We start from the raw sequence: 14,268 nt of genomic DNA, 5'->3' as shown, positions 1-14,268 counted from the left end.
TGGGTACTATTGTAGTTGGACACATCTACCTAAAGGGCCATTTTGACTCATACCATCTTCAAAGGATCAGGGGACAGTTGATTCCTGTGGGGTTTGGCACACAATCTGCTAGTATACTTATAAAGTCTCTGTTCATGTTTGCAGGAAATCATGCACACAATTCAAAGACATCAGAGAGAAGGCTGATCCCTGGGAACTTAGCCTGCAGTATTAGAGAAGGAGAAAAGCTTAACTTAGTGGTACAGCCACTCAAAAATAAACTGAGCAGGACCAGGGCCAGGGCCATATCCTTAATACTGCCCACCTTTAGTCCGTTTAACAGGATTTTCTGGTCAAAGATGATGAATGCAGCAGTAAGGTAAAGTACCTTAAGTCCAAGGAGGTTTCCCTGATCCATGTTGCTGAGATGTTCCTACCATATAATAAGCAATGACTGTTAAGGTCCCGAAGTGAGGTCAAACTCTGGAGTGGAAGCCACTGAAAATGTGATTTGTTTCTAGGTGCAAGGAGAGTTGGTGAGTGGCTATGATTTCAAGTGCAGAGAACATTGGGACTAGAGATGTCTGTTTGTAATGCTATCAGTTTGAGGGAGGACCGGGTTTTGGATATCTCCGGCTATTCAATAGGATTAAAATCTGTGAGAACCTTGGCAATGGGGATATCGCTGATGATGACATCATTGTTAGGGAAGGCAATATTTTAGAGATCCCTGAATCATGAATAGGAATACAGTCTGTGAGAGGATTGGTTTTTCTCCTGACGCTGTCGAAATCTCCTGCTTAGTTTGCCCAGATGCAGTAGATTCTTCTCTATTTGCACAGACATTTAGTCATCACAAAGGGGTGTGTGTTGTCTGTACACCCTAAGAGTTTGTTTGTTGTGTCTGCAGCTTTGGAGACATACAGCCTGATTCATCATTCTCCCGTTTTGCGAGCCCCTAATAGCGATTCATAGCGAATCGCTATTAAGGACTCGCAAAACGGGATTCATGTAGAAATTGCATTAAGAAATGCGATTCGTACATAATCCTTATTTGCGATTAGCAAATTGCTAACCGCAAATAAGGAATAACTCGCCAGTCATTCCTACGGGCCAAAAGGCCCATAGGAATGAATGGGGAGTATTCCTTATTTGCGATTAGCAATTAGCTAATCGCAAATAAGGTAGCGATTTGAAGGGTGCCAGGGGTGTCCTAAGGACACCCTGTAGCACCCCTCAAATGAAATTTTACACAGGTGTTGCACACACACATGTCCAAAGGACATGTGTGTGTGTAACATGCAACTCAGAAAAATGCATTTAAAAGCATTTTTCTGAGTTTTCGCAATTTACCACGAGGTCTGACCTCGCGGTAAATTGCGGCCAGAAATTGCGAATTCGTAATTGAAAAATGGATGATGAATTACATTTAAGGAATCTCAAATAGAGATTCCTTAAATGTAATTCCTCGCAAATATGTGATAGAGCAAATAGCGATTTTTGCATTTGGGATGATGAATCCCAAATGCAAAAATCGCACTCGCAAAGGGCCAGATTCTCAGAATCTGGCCCTTTGCAAGCCGATTTCGGCGTCATGAATAAGGCTGATAAAGTATAATTTCTTGGTTGGAAAAGGGCAATTATGTATCCAGGAGACTCTATGGGTTTTAGACCGTTGAGTTGTCTTTCTTGCTGAGGAACCTAAGTTACCACCGTCTAGACCTCTCTTCCATTTTTTCTGAATCATGTTACTCGGCACGATTCCTTTGGGCCATTCATTGTTTTGCAATATCAGTTTCAATTATAATCTCCCTTAAAAACCACGCCCATCCAAACAAACATTTACAATTCCACTCTTTATTGCAATTACCAAAATTCCAGTTTTGACAACACAATATATATATTTATTCACTGTGCACCAAGTCACTAAAAATCGTGTGGTGCCTACAATTCACAATAAAGTGCATTTATGGGGAAACTAGACCACCAGTGGACACAGACAAACATGCATAAGAAGAGCAGACAGGCTCTGAAGTACACACACGCTGGAGCACACAGCTCTGTGAATCGGAAGGCATGGACCATCCAGGGAAGTTGGAGTAGTGACTGTAACAGCTGAACATGTGTTAGAGGAGTCTCTAAGGCTCCCTCAGACATATTTTGTACTACTGGGCTGGGTAAGGGGGAGTTGTGAAAATATTGCTTTTCTGTCAGAAACAAAAAAGGATGTTGGTTCTCAGTAAGAATTTGTCTTAACTGATTTAGAATACTTACTCTATGATAAGATCAAAGACTATATTTAGACATATAGTTAATGGAGGACTTTTTTAACTTCCTGTAAACATGGGCAATTTAAATATATGCATGTTTTTATTCATCCAGTAATTTTACTACAAATACATTAGACCATGGCAAACTCAGGTTTTTGGACCCAGCACACTCACCAAATGGCTAACAATTGCCTGACTGCTGGGGGACAGATCTATCAATTGTAAGCAGGGTTACTAAAGAAAAATGAGTCACATCAATAAAAGGTTTGAACTAAAATGCACCAGAGCACCTCTACAACCAGAGAGCACAAGATGTTTTGGTGCTAGTGGAATGCAGCGACAAACCATAAGCTCACAGGTGTCCATCTCCAAAGCAACATTTTCTTTTCCCAGTTGTGCTCCTGCTAGTCTGTTGTCTCTGCCTTTCTGCCACTCCTGTCCATTTTTTTTATTGCTTTACTGCTTTGCCTTTGGCCGCTCCTGTAATCAGAGCTCTTTGGCTTCTTTTCCTAATTTCCTAATTTCCTAGCTTTCTCCTTAACCGCATCGCTGCTGCGGTGATTTTTGCGCTGTGCTGGCCCTTTGTGAACTACATTGTTTATGACGAGCTCAGCTCGTCATCAGCACACGCCACCCGTGGCTGATGACGAGCTGAGCTCGTCATCAGTATCGAAGGGGTTAAACCATATAGACTGCTCCGTGGTGACCAGTGGGTCGGCAGTCTTATCAATGAACGATTGCATCATAGACTGCCCGGTTGAATGTATTAAAAAACATTTGGAAAGAAGGGAAGAAAAGTTCACAAGCAACATTTTGATCTTTTAAAACTAAAACTCTTGCGGATCGTGCTCTTTCCTTGGTGGGTTCACTTCAGCGTGGGTGCCAAATAATGTGTTTCGAACACATTATCTGTGGGACTGTACAAGCCTTCCCTCTTTACAGCTTCTGGATTGCCTGTGCTTTTACCGGACTACCGTACAGTGGAAAACCCAGATCCTCCCACTTCATAGCTTGGCTTTCTCATCGGTGATGAGCAAAGTAAAGCCTTTCTCCTACATTGAGAGGTTTGTACTTTTTTTCCTATAGTGATTCATGAGCTTTTTCCCTTCCACATCTCACCTCGCCCTACGTTTCTCAAGTACTTTTCTGTTCTGTGGCTTTCTGTATTTTTTTAAAAATAAATATAGTAAAAAGTCTTACTACAAAAGGTGAAAATTGGATTTTGGGCCTGTGTTTGAATGAGCTGAACTTTTGGTATTATAAAAGGTACCTCTTTACACTTTTCAGGATTTTGCTTGTTTGGGAGTCATTGTACTAACTGAGCTTAGGACTAAAGATAATGCTGACAGTATACAGCAGCATCAGTAGCCAGTTTATAACTAAGATACAGTAATCTGTACTAGTATCTAAAGATCTGTATACTGCACCCACTGAAGCAAAAACCCAGTCTACTGTAACAGTCGAGGCCAGGCGTTACACATATATACTGTCTATTGTATCGGCTAGGCTTAAATTACTCACTTAGGGCCCCATTACCAGTTTGGTGGTGCAGGAACATGAGCGCCTCGCTCCAGCGCCGCCAAACCAATGGTTAAACCACTTGCCAGATAGGAGTTTTCTGCTGTCTGGCGGGCAGTTATTCCGCATTCCCACAGTGATGGCTATGAAATAGGCACCGCAAAGGGAATGTCAAAATAAGTAGCTACACAACATGGACTGCTGGAGTACATGCCGTGCAAGTACTGGGATGCATGCATACACAATTGGGGCACAACATGTGCCCCCTGCATGCACCCCATGGCTCTGAGGAAACAGGGGTTCTGTAGAGGCCCCCTTTGTTTCCTTCCCACCATGGTTTTCATGGTGGGCTCACGGGCATGAAAACCGTGCCTGAGAAGAAACTTGTAATATACTTGATGGGGCCGCAGCAGTGTCGCCACACATATTGCGGTCTCAAGACCACTGCCCCACCGCCAGAGATCTCTGATCCCTGGTTATTGCAGTGGTTCAAGGGCAGCCTGACTCCCCTGGTGGCAAAAAGGCAGTCGGAAGACCGCCGCCGCCATGCCCCCGCAAGTCTGGTGGTCTGTGGACCGACAGACTCATAATGAGGCTCTTAGACACATTATACTCAACCAGTTGATTTGACCCCATATTTATAAGGTAAGCCATGGTATACTGTACAAATTGCTATTAGGTTATTTGTTAAAGTGCAGTAATAGCTGCTAACTTTTGACAGTAAGACACAGTGTGCCCTATCCATTGAGGCCACGTAAGAAGCTGAGACACAAACTGTACCAGCTATTCCCAGCTGCTGCACTATATTCTCTCTAAAACTGTCTCAATATGTGCCTATTCAGAACCTGAAGTCAAATAAAACCTCCTAACCACACTCAAACCTTCACCTGCAGCATCTATATTGTGATATGTTCATCTACAGGGGTCCCGGCACTTCAACTCTGTCTCTGCTGCAATGTCCTAAACCTCTCTTTTCACATCATTCTCGACTGCTCTAAATGAACTCCACATGTTATAAAAATTGCCTGAATTATTTACGTGCTAGCTACCTCCACACCAATTATCTCACAGTAAATATGTCTATATGATTAATTTATTGACGTTTCAGTTCAACATCCATCACCTGTAGAATTATTTCTCTTTATGCACCCACTCAAAACTGATCATGCACTGTGTATGACATGTATACATATATACTATTCCCTACTGAGACAATGCTACAGCAAAGGGCCTTATTATGACTTTGACGGTGTGGCAGCGGGCCGCCACGCCAGCACCCTGCTGCCACACCGCCAAAGCGATAATGCAACCGCCCTCTTGATTCCAACAGGAATCCGGGTTGTGCGGTCCTGCGGCGACTGGCCCACAACAGTGCACTTCTAAGGCTCATACTCATATGTGAACCTTAGCAAGGCACTGCAATGGGAACACCATTGCACGTTCCTGCATAGCATGGGCTGTCAAGTCCATACTCTGAAGGAACTGGGCGTGCATGCAGACAGGGGGGCACACCAAGTGTCCTTCTGCATGCATCTCCTGGCACAGAGACACCAAGCAGCCCTGTAGGGGCCACTTTGTTTCCTCAGAGCAATACTTTTCATGGCAGGCTTAGTGCCATGAAAATGGTGGCAGTGAGGAAACTCCTAATATGCTTGGTTATTCCGCAGCGGCACCCGCAGCAAATCAGGGGCCTCAGACCGCTACAAGACCGCAAGGGATCGCGGATCCCTGGCGGCAGCACCAGTCTCATGGTGTTCCGACCACCCAACTTGTTAGAGGGAGGTCGGACCTCCACCATGGGTTTGGCGGGCCATCAGTCTACCAAACTCAAAATAAGGCCCTAAGACATATTGCAGGGTGCCGGCTATGCCTGATACTGTGCCCTGCTCACCTGGGTTCATTTGTTCTTTACCTACCCAGTCCATGAAAAGTACCTCAGTTAGGGCGCGAGTATGTGATAATAAGATTATTAAATTAGCATTCTTTAAACAAAAGGGCTTAGAATTAAACATAAAAAAGTGGATTAATTACCAGGCACTGAAGGGAATATATTTCATGTTTACTGCTTTAAGAAGGAGCAAATTTGAGAGACCGTTCTTTTGTTCAAAGTCTCTTTAGAACTTTGTCAAAGTATTTCAATATAGGGTCACAAATCACTGCTCACAAAAAAGCTAACTTAAATCAGTTTAAGTACAAAATCAAGTACATCTGCGATGGCAGAGGTGTTTGATTTTTTTTTCTACTCTGGGAAGCTTAATATTACATCACTGGAGTGTGCAGGGTCTGAGGCAGGTAGAAGGGTCTCAAGAGATAACATAGGTTTATTGTTTATAAAATTACTTAAAAAATCTGATCCAGCAGGTTGGATGCAGATTCCTTCTTTGGCATTATTCTATAGTAATTCTCAGGTTTTAGAATAATATTTTTTTGTACGCAAACGTCACCCTCAAGGAAGACCCTGGAGTTAATAAGTTTGCAGTATAATAGTCTGTTCCTGACTTTAGACATCTTTAGCTGTCCACTGTTCTCCATGAAGGTACCACAAGTAGCAAGCGCCATGTGGGTATGTCTAGAAGCATCACTCATTCCAGAAACCATGACATGGACCGAAGACACACAGAGAACACTTACAACACTGGTTTTTCATAAACCAAATAAATACAGATTTGAGGGTGCACATTACACATTTCAGGATAGATTAGGGCTGAGCCACTTCACACATTCAGAACAAGAGGTTCTCCACAAAGCAAGTATGTTCCTAGCTGTGGCATGGCGTAAATACTAAGGAGCACCAGCTCACTCTAGCCATGCCCATTGACCTTTCATAAAGATAACAGAAAGGCAGAGGACCTTCAGGGACACTTCACATCAACACTCACACGTTTAATTCGAGTAGCTAAAAATATAACCTAACCACCATCTCTCTGCACTTCCGGTCAGCTTACCCACCTTTTTACTTTCCGAACAGCTCAGAGCTGGTGGACCAATGATTCGGCCCTGAAATACTCTGAATATTAAAATAAATCGTTGACATTATTTGTACGTCTCCCCACATGTAATCTTTCACACACATGTTTCTGGGTTAGTTACAACTTCGCCATTCTTCTGCGGGTCTTCTTTCAAAAAATGTTCCGCTTCAGGACAGGCAGCCTTGGAACCTACTGGTGAGTTCGCCTCACTTTTTTTCAGCTCCTCGATCTCTGCTGCTACTTCGATTGCCTTGGGCTCCTCTGCCTTTTTACGAATACAGAAGAAGTTCCCCAGAGCCAACACCAGAGCTGAGGTGACCACTTCAGTTCCAGCAATGATGAACACATAAAAATATTTGCCGGTGGCATCCCGAACTTTACCTGTAATCAACACAAACCAGTGTTAATGTTCGTCTGACAATAGTTCCTCCAAGGACAAAATAGATGCAAAGTAACTGACCAGCAAAATACATTTTTTATAATTTTTATGATTCGAATTTCGATTATGCCCCACTTCAATATAGCTCCTGTTGTTTGTGGGTGTAATGCCTAATAAGCTGTTGGATGTGGAGGTAAGAACTTCATGCATGACTGGAGTTGTAATCGGCCTTCCTTCGGTTACAATACCAGGCACCACGATGAAAACTACATTCCACATAACTAAGTAGCCGTCAATCTCATTAATATGACAGTATTATTACATTTTGGGCCTTTCATCATTCTACCAGAACCTTGGATACTGGTGGGTTCGGGCAAAATGGCATCATGGATGGAGCACCTTATGCCTCTGAGTGTATGTGCACAACACCAACAATTGCTATTTAGTGTAATAATACCTTCACATTGTGACAGAACAGAGCCCTGCTTCCTAACAGATGTGCACTTGTGTTTCTGTCCCCCATCTGTTCACCTGTGTCTAATGCACACAGCACTGTGGCTGCACCGGTCATTCACGTTGCAGCTGTTTGCCTGGAAGGTTATCATTTTCAGATTGAATTCAGCTTTGAGTTTCTTGACAAATCTAAGGGAGCGTCAGCTTTACTGCTTTAGGTTACAGATGACTGAAATGGAAACGTCATAGCGTTGTCACAGGGCCAGCTGTCCAACCGTTTTTTTTCCAGTCGCAAACGGGATATCGGCCCATTTGCAAGCGCAAAAAAGGGTCCTGGCATGTACAAATGCTATTTTGTGAGTCACTGATTCGCGAAATAGCGTTTGCGACTCTCACTATTAGGAAGGGGCGTCCCTTCCTTATAGCAAGTATCAGTGTACTATTGTTTTGTGACCCCATTTGCGGCTGCAAAACACTTGCAGTTTACCACTTACTTCAAGTAGGTGGTAAACCACTCGCAAACGGGAAGCCCTTCCCCTTTGTAAGTGTGTACGAAAATATTTTTAAGAGCAGGCAGCGGTCCCAGGCCTGCCCTTAAAACATTTTTCTTTTTTAAATGCAGTCCGTCTTCCTTTAAGGAAAATGGGCTACATTTTTTTTTAAAAACTGCTTTATTTAACAAGCATTTGCAATGCAATAGGACTCGCATTTAAGCGAGACCTATTGCATTGCAAGTGGGAGTGCAGGCGGGGGGGCAAGAAGGCACAGACTGCGGGAGGGGGGAGCAAGCATAGGAAGAAAATAGTGCTGTGCAACACTCAAAGTTAAGGGGCCAGTAGCCTTGGAAGGATACAAATGATGATATGGCTGTCATAAGGAGGGACTAACAAGCCAATAAACCAATTGGAAGGAAGCATTTAGGAACGACAAAGACACAAGCTAATGAAAAAGATGGGTGGGCGAGTGGGCGTGGCTTCTCCCCGTACTCTACTACCACAGATCAACCCCAGAACAGCGCTGGCTCAGGGCTCGACCTAAAAAGCAGTCACAGATATGTTGGTCTGCTGACCCCAGAAGGCCACCAATCCTTGGAGTGCTAGCCATTCTCAATGGGGTCCCAAATTGCGCTTGCCTCATGAATATTAATGAGGCACTTTTGAGAGTCGCAAATTGCGAGTCGCAATTTGAAGTGATTTGCGACTCGCAAAAGTGAATGGTCGTACATCTGGCCCATAGTCCCATGCTTTTATATGTGGCCTTTGCAACAGCTTTAGCAGTTTCTCCAGACTATTGCTTTTCCCAAAATGTAATCCATAGTGTACATGGAGGAACTTTTGGTTACTGGGCTTCATCTAATGGTCTGTTAAATTGTCACATTTTGCTTCTGCTCACACAGGGGGCAATGGGTCAGCCTATTTCACCCTCTAGCTCCGTTCACTTTGAGTGACTGCTTTAAGCCTGTGCACATTGTTCACACCTGCCTAAATATAGTTCCTTTCTCTTCATGTGTAAAGCTATTTCAAAGTGGATGAGGTATTATTTGCTGTAATTCTTGTATATTCTAATATCAAATACAAGCAACTTCTAAAGGAAAATGCTACTTACCAGTATGCATCTGTTCTTGGCATGTAGAGCTGCAGAGTTGTACACTTAGCATTAGATCGCCACTTGGTGTTGGGCTCGGATGATTGCATGATGTTGTCGTCTTGGAAGAAGTCTTTGTAGTCACGAGATAGGTGACTCCTCCCTCGGACGAGAGCACACTTGGGCATCGGCTACATCCTTAGATTGTTTTTCGCCATGATGAAGTTAGTAGACAGAAGTCCATGCGTGTATATCTAATTAAGATAAAACTGGAACAGACACAGGTCCCGGGGAGGCGTGAGGGCGTAAACAACTCTGCAGCTCTACATGCCAAGAACAGATGCATACTGGTAAGTAGCATTTTCCGTTCAAGGCATATGAGCTGCAGATTGTACACTTAGCATTGATTGTGCAGCAGTGTCTCCCCTAGCGGTGGTCACCTGTGTCTGTTGCAATAGTTTGAAAGAGAGTTTTAAGGACAGCTTGGCCTACTGTAGCTTGCTGCTTGGCTTGCACATCAACACAATAGTGTTTAGTGAAGGTGTGTGTTGTAGACCATGTTGCTGCCTTTCAGATGTCTTCTAAGGGAATGTTTCCTAAGAAAGCCATGGAGGCCCCTAGTTTGCATGTGGAGTGCGCTCTAGGAGGAACTGGTAATGTGTGTTTTGCTTTGAGATAGCATATTTGTATACATTTAACAATCCACCTTGCAATTGCTGATTTTGAAATGGGATTGCCTTTATGTGGTGGAGAGAAGGCTACAAATAGTTGCTTTGTTTTGCCAAAGGACTTGGTCCTATCTATATAATAGAGAAGAGCTCTTTTGACATCTAGTGTGTGTAAAGCTCTTTCTGCTACCGAGTCGGGGTTTTGAGAAAACACTGGTAACTCAACAGATTGGTTTAGATGAAAAGGAGTAATTAATTTAGTAAGGAATTTAGGATTAGTTCTTAGAACCACTTTGTTAAGGTGTAATTGTAAGAAAGGTTCTTGTATAGTGAAAGCTTGAATTTCACTAACTCTTCTAAGAGAGGTAATAGCAACATGGAAAGCTGTTTTGCATGTGAGAAATTGTAGTTCACATTTGTGTAAAGGTTCAAAAGGGGGTCCCATGAGCCTGGTAAGAACAATGTTTAGGTTCCACACTGGAGAGGGTGATAACCTAGGAGAAATAATTCTTTTTAATCCTTCCATAAAAGCTTTAATTGCTGGTACTCTAAACAACGACATATGTTGTCTGTTTTGTAGATATGCGGCAATGGCTGCAAGCAGGGGCGGCTGGTGACATTTGAAAGTGGTGAGGCGTAAACTAATTTGCATATTGCACTGCAGCGATTGAGCGCAGCGAGCGAGCCCGAACCACCTTGCATCCATCCATACATCATTCATGCATCCACCCATCTATCCACCCACCCACCATCCATACATCATTCATGCATCCACCCATCCATCCATCATGCATCCACCCATCATGCATGCATGCATTCATACATCCACCCATCCACCCATACATCCACCCACCCATCCTGCATCCATACATCATTCATGCACCCACCCATCCACCCATCCATCCATCATGCATCCACCCATCATGCATGCATCCATGCATCCACCCATCCACCCACCCTGCATACATCATTCATTCATGCATCCACCCATCCATCCATCATGCATCCGCCCATCATGTATGCATGCATCCATACATCATTCATGCATCCACCCATCCATCCACCCAACCATCCTGCATCCATACATCATTCATTCATGCACCCACCCATCCATCCATCCACCCATCCATCCATCATGCATCCACCCATCATGCATGCATCCATCCATACATCATTCATGCATCCACCCATCCATCCACCCACCCATCCTGCATCCATACATCATTCATTCATGCATCCATCCATCCATCCATCATGCATCCACCCATCATGCAAGCATCCATCCATACATCATTCAGGCATCCATCCATCCACCCATCCATCCAACAAGTCCCCCAAAACAACTGACTTAGGGGGACTTGATTTAGTTTTCAGGCACGTAAGGAATATGCTACTTACCAGTATGCATCTGTTCTTGGCATAGAGGGCTGCAGAGTGGTACATTATGAATAGATCGCCATCTGGTGTTGGGCTCGGATGATTGCACTTTGTTTTTCTCTTGGAGAGTCTTTTGTATCTTGGTGACTCCTCCCTTAGTTGGTAGTGCGCATGGGCATCGGCTCCATCCTTAGATTGTTTTGCCATAGTAGGGTTAGATGGAGTAGTATAGTAGAATACAGATAAGAGTGCCCATGTAAGTGTATCTAAATAAGATAGTGTTGGAACAGACACAGGTTTCCGGGGAGGCTGGGAGGGCATGTACCACTCTGCAGCCCTCTATGCCAAGAACAGATGCATACTGGTAAGTAGCATATTCCGTTCGAGGCATATGGGCTGCAGATGGTACATTATGAATAGACTATACAGCAGTTCTCTCCCTAGCGGTGGTCGCCCGTGTCTGTTGCAACTGTCTGAAACAATGTTTTTAATACTGCTTGTCCCACTCTAGCTTGTTGTGTTGTGTGCACATCTACACAATAGTGTTTTGTGAAAGTGTGCGGTGTAACCCAGGTAGCCGCTTTGCATATGTCATCTAGTGGAATGTTTCCCAGAAATGCCATAGATGCTCCTAGTTTACGTGTAGAGTGAGCTCTAGGAGGAACAGTTAATGTTCTCTTTGCTTTTAAGTAGCATATTTGAATGCATTTTACAATCCACCTGGCAATGCCCGCTTTGGAGATGGGATTGCCTTTATGTGTGGGAGAAAACGCAACAAATAGCTGTTTTGTCTTTCTGAAAGTTTGTGTTCTCTCTATATAGTACAATATGGCCCTCCTAACATCCAGTGTATGTAGGGCTCTTTCCGCTACTGTTTGTGGTTTTGGAAAGAAAACCGGTAATTCCACTGACTGATTGATGTGGAATGCTGAAATAACCTTTGGTAAGAATTTTGGGTTTGTTCTAAGAACCACTTTATTTTGGTGTAGCTGCATAAATGGTTCCTGAATCGTAAAAGCCTGCAGTTCACTTACTCTTCTAAGTGACGTGATAGCTATGAGGAAGGCCACCTTCCATGTGAGGAATTGTATTTCACACCTATGCATAGGTTCAAAGGGTGGTCCCATTAGTCTGGTAAGCACTATGTTGAGATTCCAGACTGGGGAAGGTGGTCTTCTTGGTGGAATGACTCTTTTGAGTCCTTCCATGAAAGCTTTAATTGCTGGTACTTTAAACAATGACAGGTGTTGTCTGTTTTGTAGGTACGCCGCTATGGCTGCTAGATGAACCCTAATAGATGTATATGCTAGATTACATTGTTGTAAGTGTAATAAGTAGCAAATGATTTGTTTAGTGGATGCGTCCAGAGGGTTGATGTGCTTACTGTTACAGTGTATAGCAAACCTCTTCTATTTTGCTGCATAGCATGCTCTGGTGGTAGGACGTCTTGCCTGTTTAATGATTTCCATGCATTCTGGTGGTAAATCTAAATACCCAAACTCTATGACCTCAGGAGCCAGATCGCTAGGTTCAGTTGTTTGGGATCTGGGTGCATTATTTCTCCATGGTTCTGTGTAAGATGCATGGGTAATAATCTTAGCTTTTGATGTGGTACTTGTGAGAGTTGTAGCAGCGTGGTGAACCACGGCTGTCTTGCCCACGTGGGTGCCACTAGTATCATTGTCATTGAGTGCTGCTGCAGTTTCCTCACCAGTAGTGGAATTAGTGGTAGAGGAGGGAACGCGTAAGCAAATTTGTTGGACCAATTTATCCACAGTGCATTGCCCTGGGACCTTTGGTGTGGGTACCTGGATGCGAATTGTTTGCATTTTGCGTTTTGATGATTTGCAAACAGATCTATCTCTGGTTGCCCCCATTTTTGGAAGAATGGCTGTAGTATTTGGTCGTGCAGTTCCCATTCGTGAACTTGTTCTGACTGTCTGCTTAGGATGTCTGCTATTTGATTTTGAATTCCTGGTAGGTGTTCCGCTAACAGGTAGATTTTTTGAGGAATGGCCCATCTCCATATGTCCTGTGCTAGTTTGGACAGTTGGAGAGAGTGTGTCCCCCCCTGTTTTTGAATATAATACATTGCAGTCATGTTGTCTGTTCTGATCAGGACTGCCTTGTTTGTTATTTGCATTTGGAAAGCTTTTAGTGCTAGAAATATTGCTAACAGTTCTAGGTAGTTGATGTGCAGCTTCTTTTGCTGCGCACTCCACTTCCCCTGTACTGTGTATTTGTCCATATGCGCTCCCCATCCGGAGAGCGATGCGTCCGCTGTTATTATTACTTGTGGAACTGGCTCTAGGAACGACCGTCCTTTGGAAATGTTTTCTGTGTTCCACCACTTCAGAGAGCGATACGTCCGGTCGTTTACCAACACCAGATCTGTAATCTGACCTTGAGCCTGATTCCACTGTGTCGCTAGACACTCTTGTAGTGGGCGCATTTGTAGTCTGGCATGTGGTATTAGCAGTATGCAAGAGGACATCATGCCTAATAGTTGCATAAACACTCGTGCTGGTAGTGAGTGTTGTGGTTGAAATTTTTGTATTAACCCGACCATTGTCTGTACTCTGATTGGGTTGGGGTATGCTATTGCCTTTTCTGTGTCTACTGTAGCCCCCAGGTATTGCTGGATCTGGTTTGGTTGCAGGTGTGATTTTTTGTAGTTCACCGTAAACCCTAGGTGGTGCAGCAGTTGAATTGTCTTCTGTGTGTTGTGAAGACATTCTTCCTTGGATTTGGCCTTTATTAGCCAATCGTCCAAGTATGGGAAGACATGTATTTGTTGTCTTCTCAGGTGTGCTGCCACCACAGCTAGGCATTTTGTGAAAACTCTCGGTGCTGTTGTGACACCGAACGGAAGGACCTTGAACTGGTAGTGTTGTCCTTCTAACACAAACCTTAGGTATTTTCTGTGGGCTTTGTGAATTGGGATATGAAAGTAAGCGTCTTTTAGATCCAGTGTAGAAAGAAAGTCCCCTTGCTTCAGTAAAGGGAGTACTTGTTGGAGCGTGACCATGTGGAAGTGCTCCGAATTTATGTAAGCATTGAGAGGTCTGAGG

General features: G+C 43.8%; 1 protein-coding gene across 1 annotated transcript in view; it reads right to left on the bottom strand.

Annotated features, from left to right (window-relative positions):
* Positions 1-1,816: 1,816 nt before the first annotated feature.
* SLC16A3 (solute carrier family 16 member 3) overlaps positions 1,817-14,268 on the bottom strand; it is a 124,240-nt gene continuing 111,788 nt past the window's right edge. Inside the window, exon 5 of the mRNA XM_086931200.1 lies at positions 1,817-7,117. Within this exon, the coding sequence (XP_086787326.1) occupies positions 6,831-7,117 (287 nt within the window). The 3' untranslated portion in view covers positions 1,817-6,830. The remainder of the gene's footprint in view (positions 7,118-14,268) is intronic.

The sequence above is a fragment of the Lissotriton vulgaris genome, chromosome 7 (assembly GCF_964263255.1).
Source record: "Lissotriton vulgaris chromosome 7, aLisVul1.2, whole genome shotgun sequence".
NCBI lineage: Eukaryota > Metazoa > Chordata > Amphibia > Caudata > Salamandridae > Lissotriton > Lissotriton vulgaris.
The sequence above is the reverse complement of the archived record's forward strand: the minus strand, read 5'-3'. Positions and strand labels throughout refer to the sequence as shown.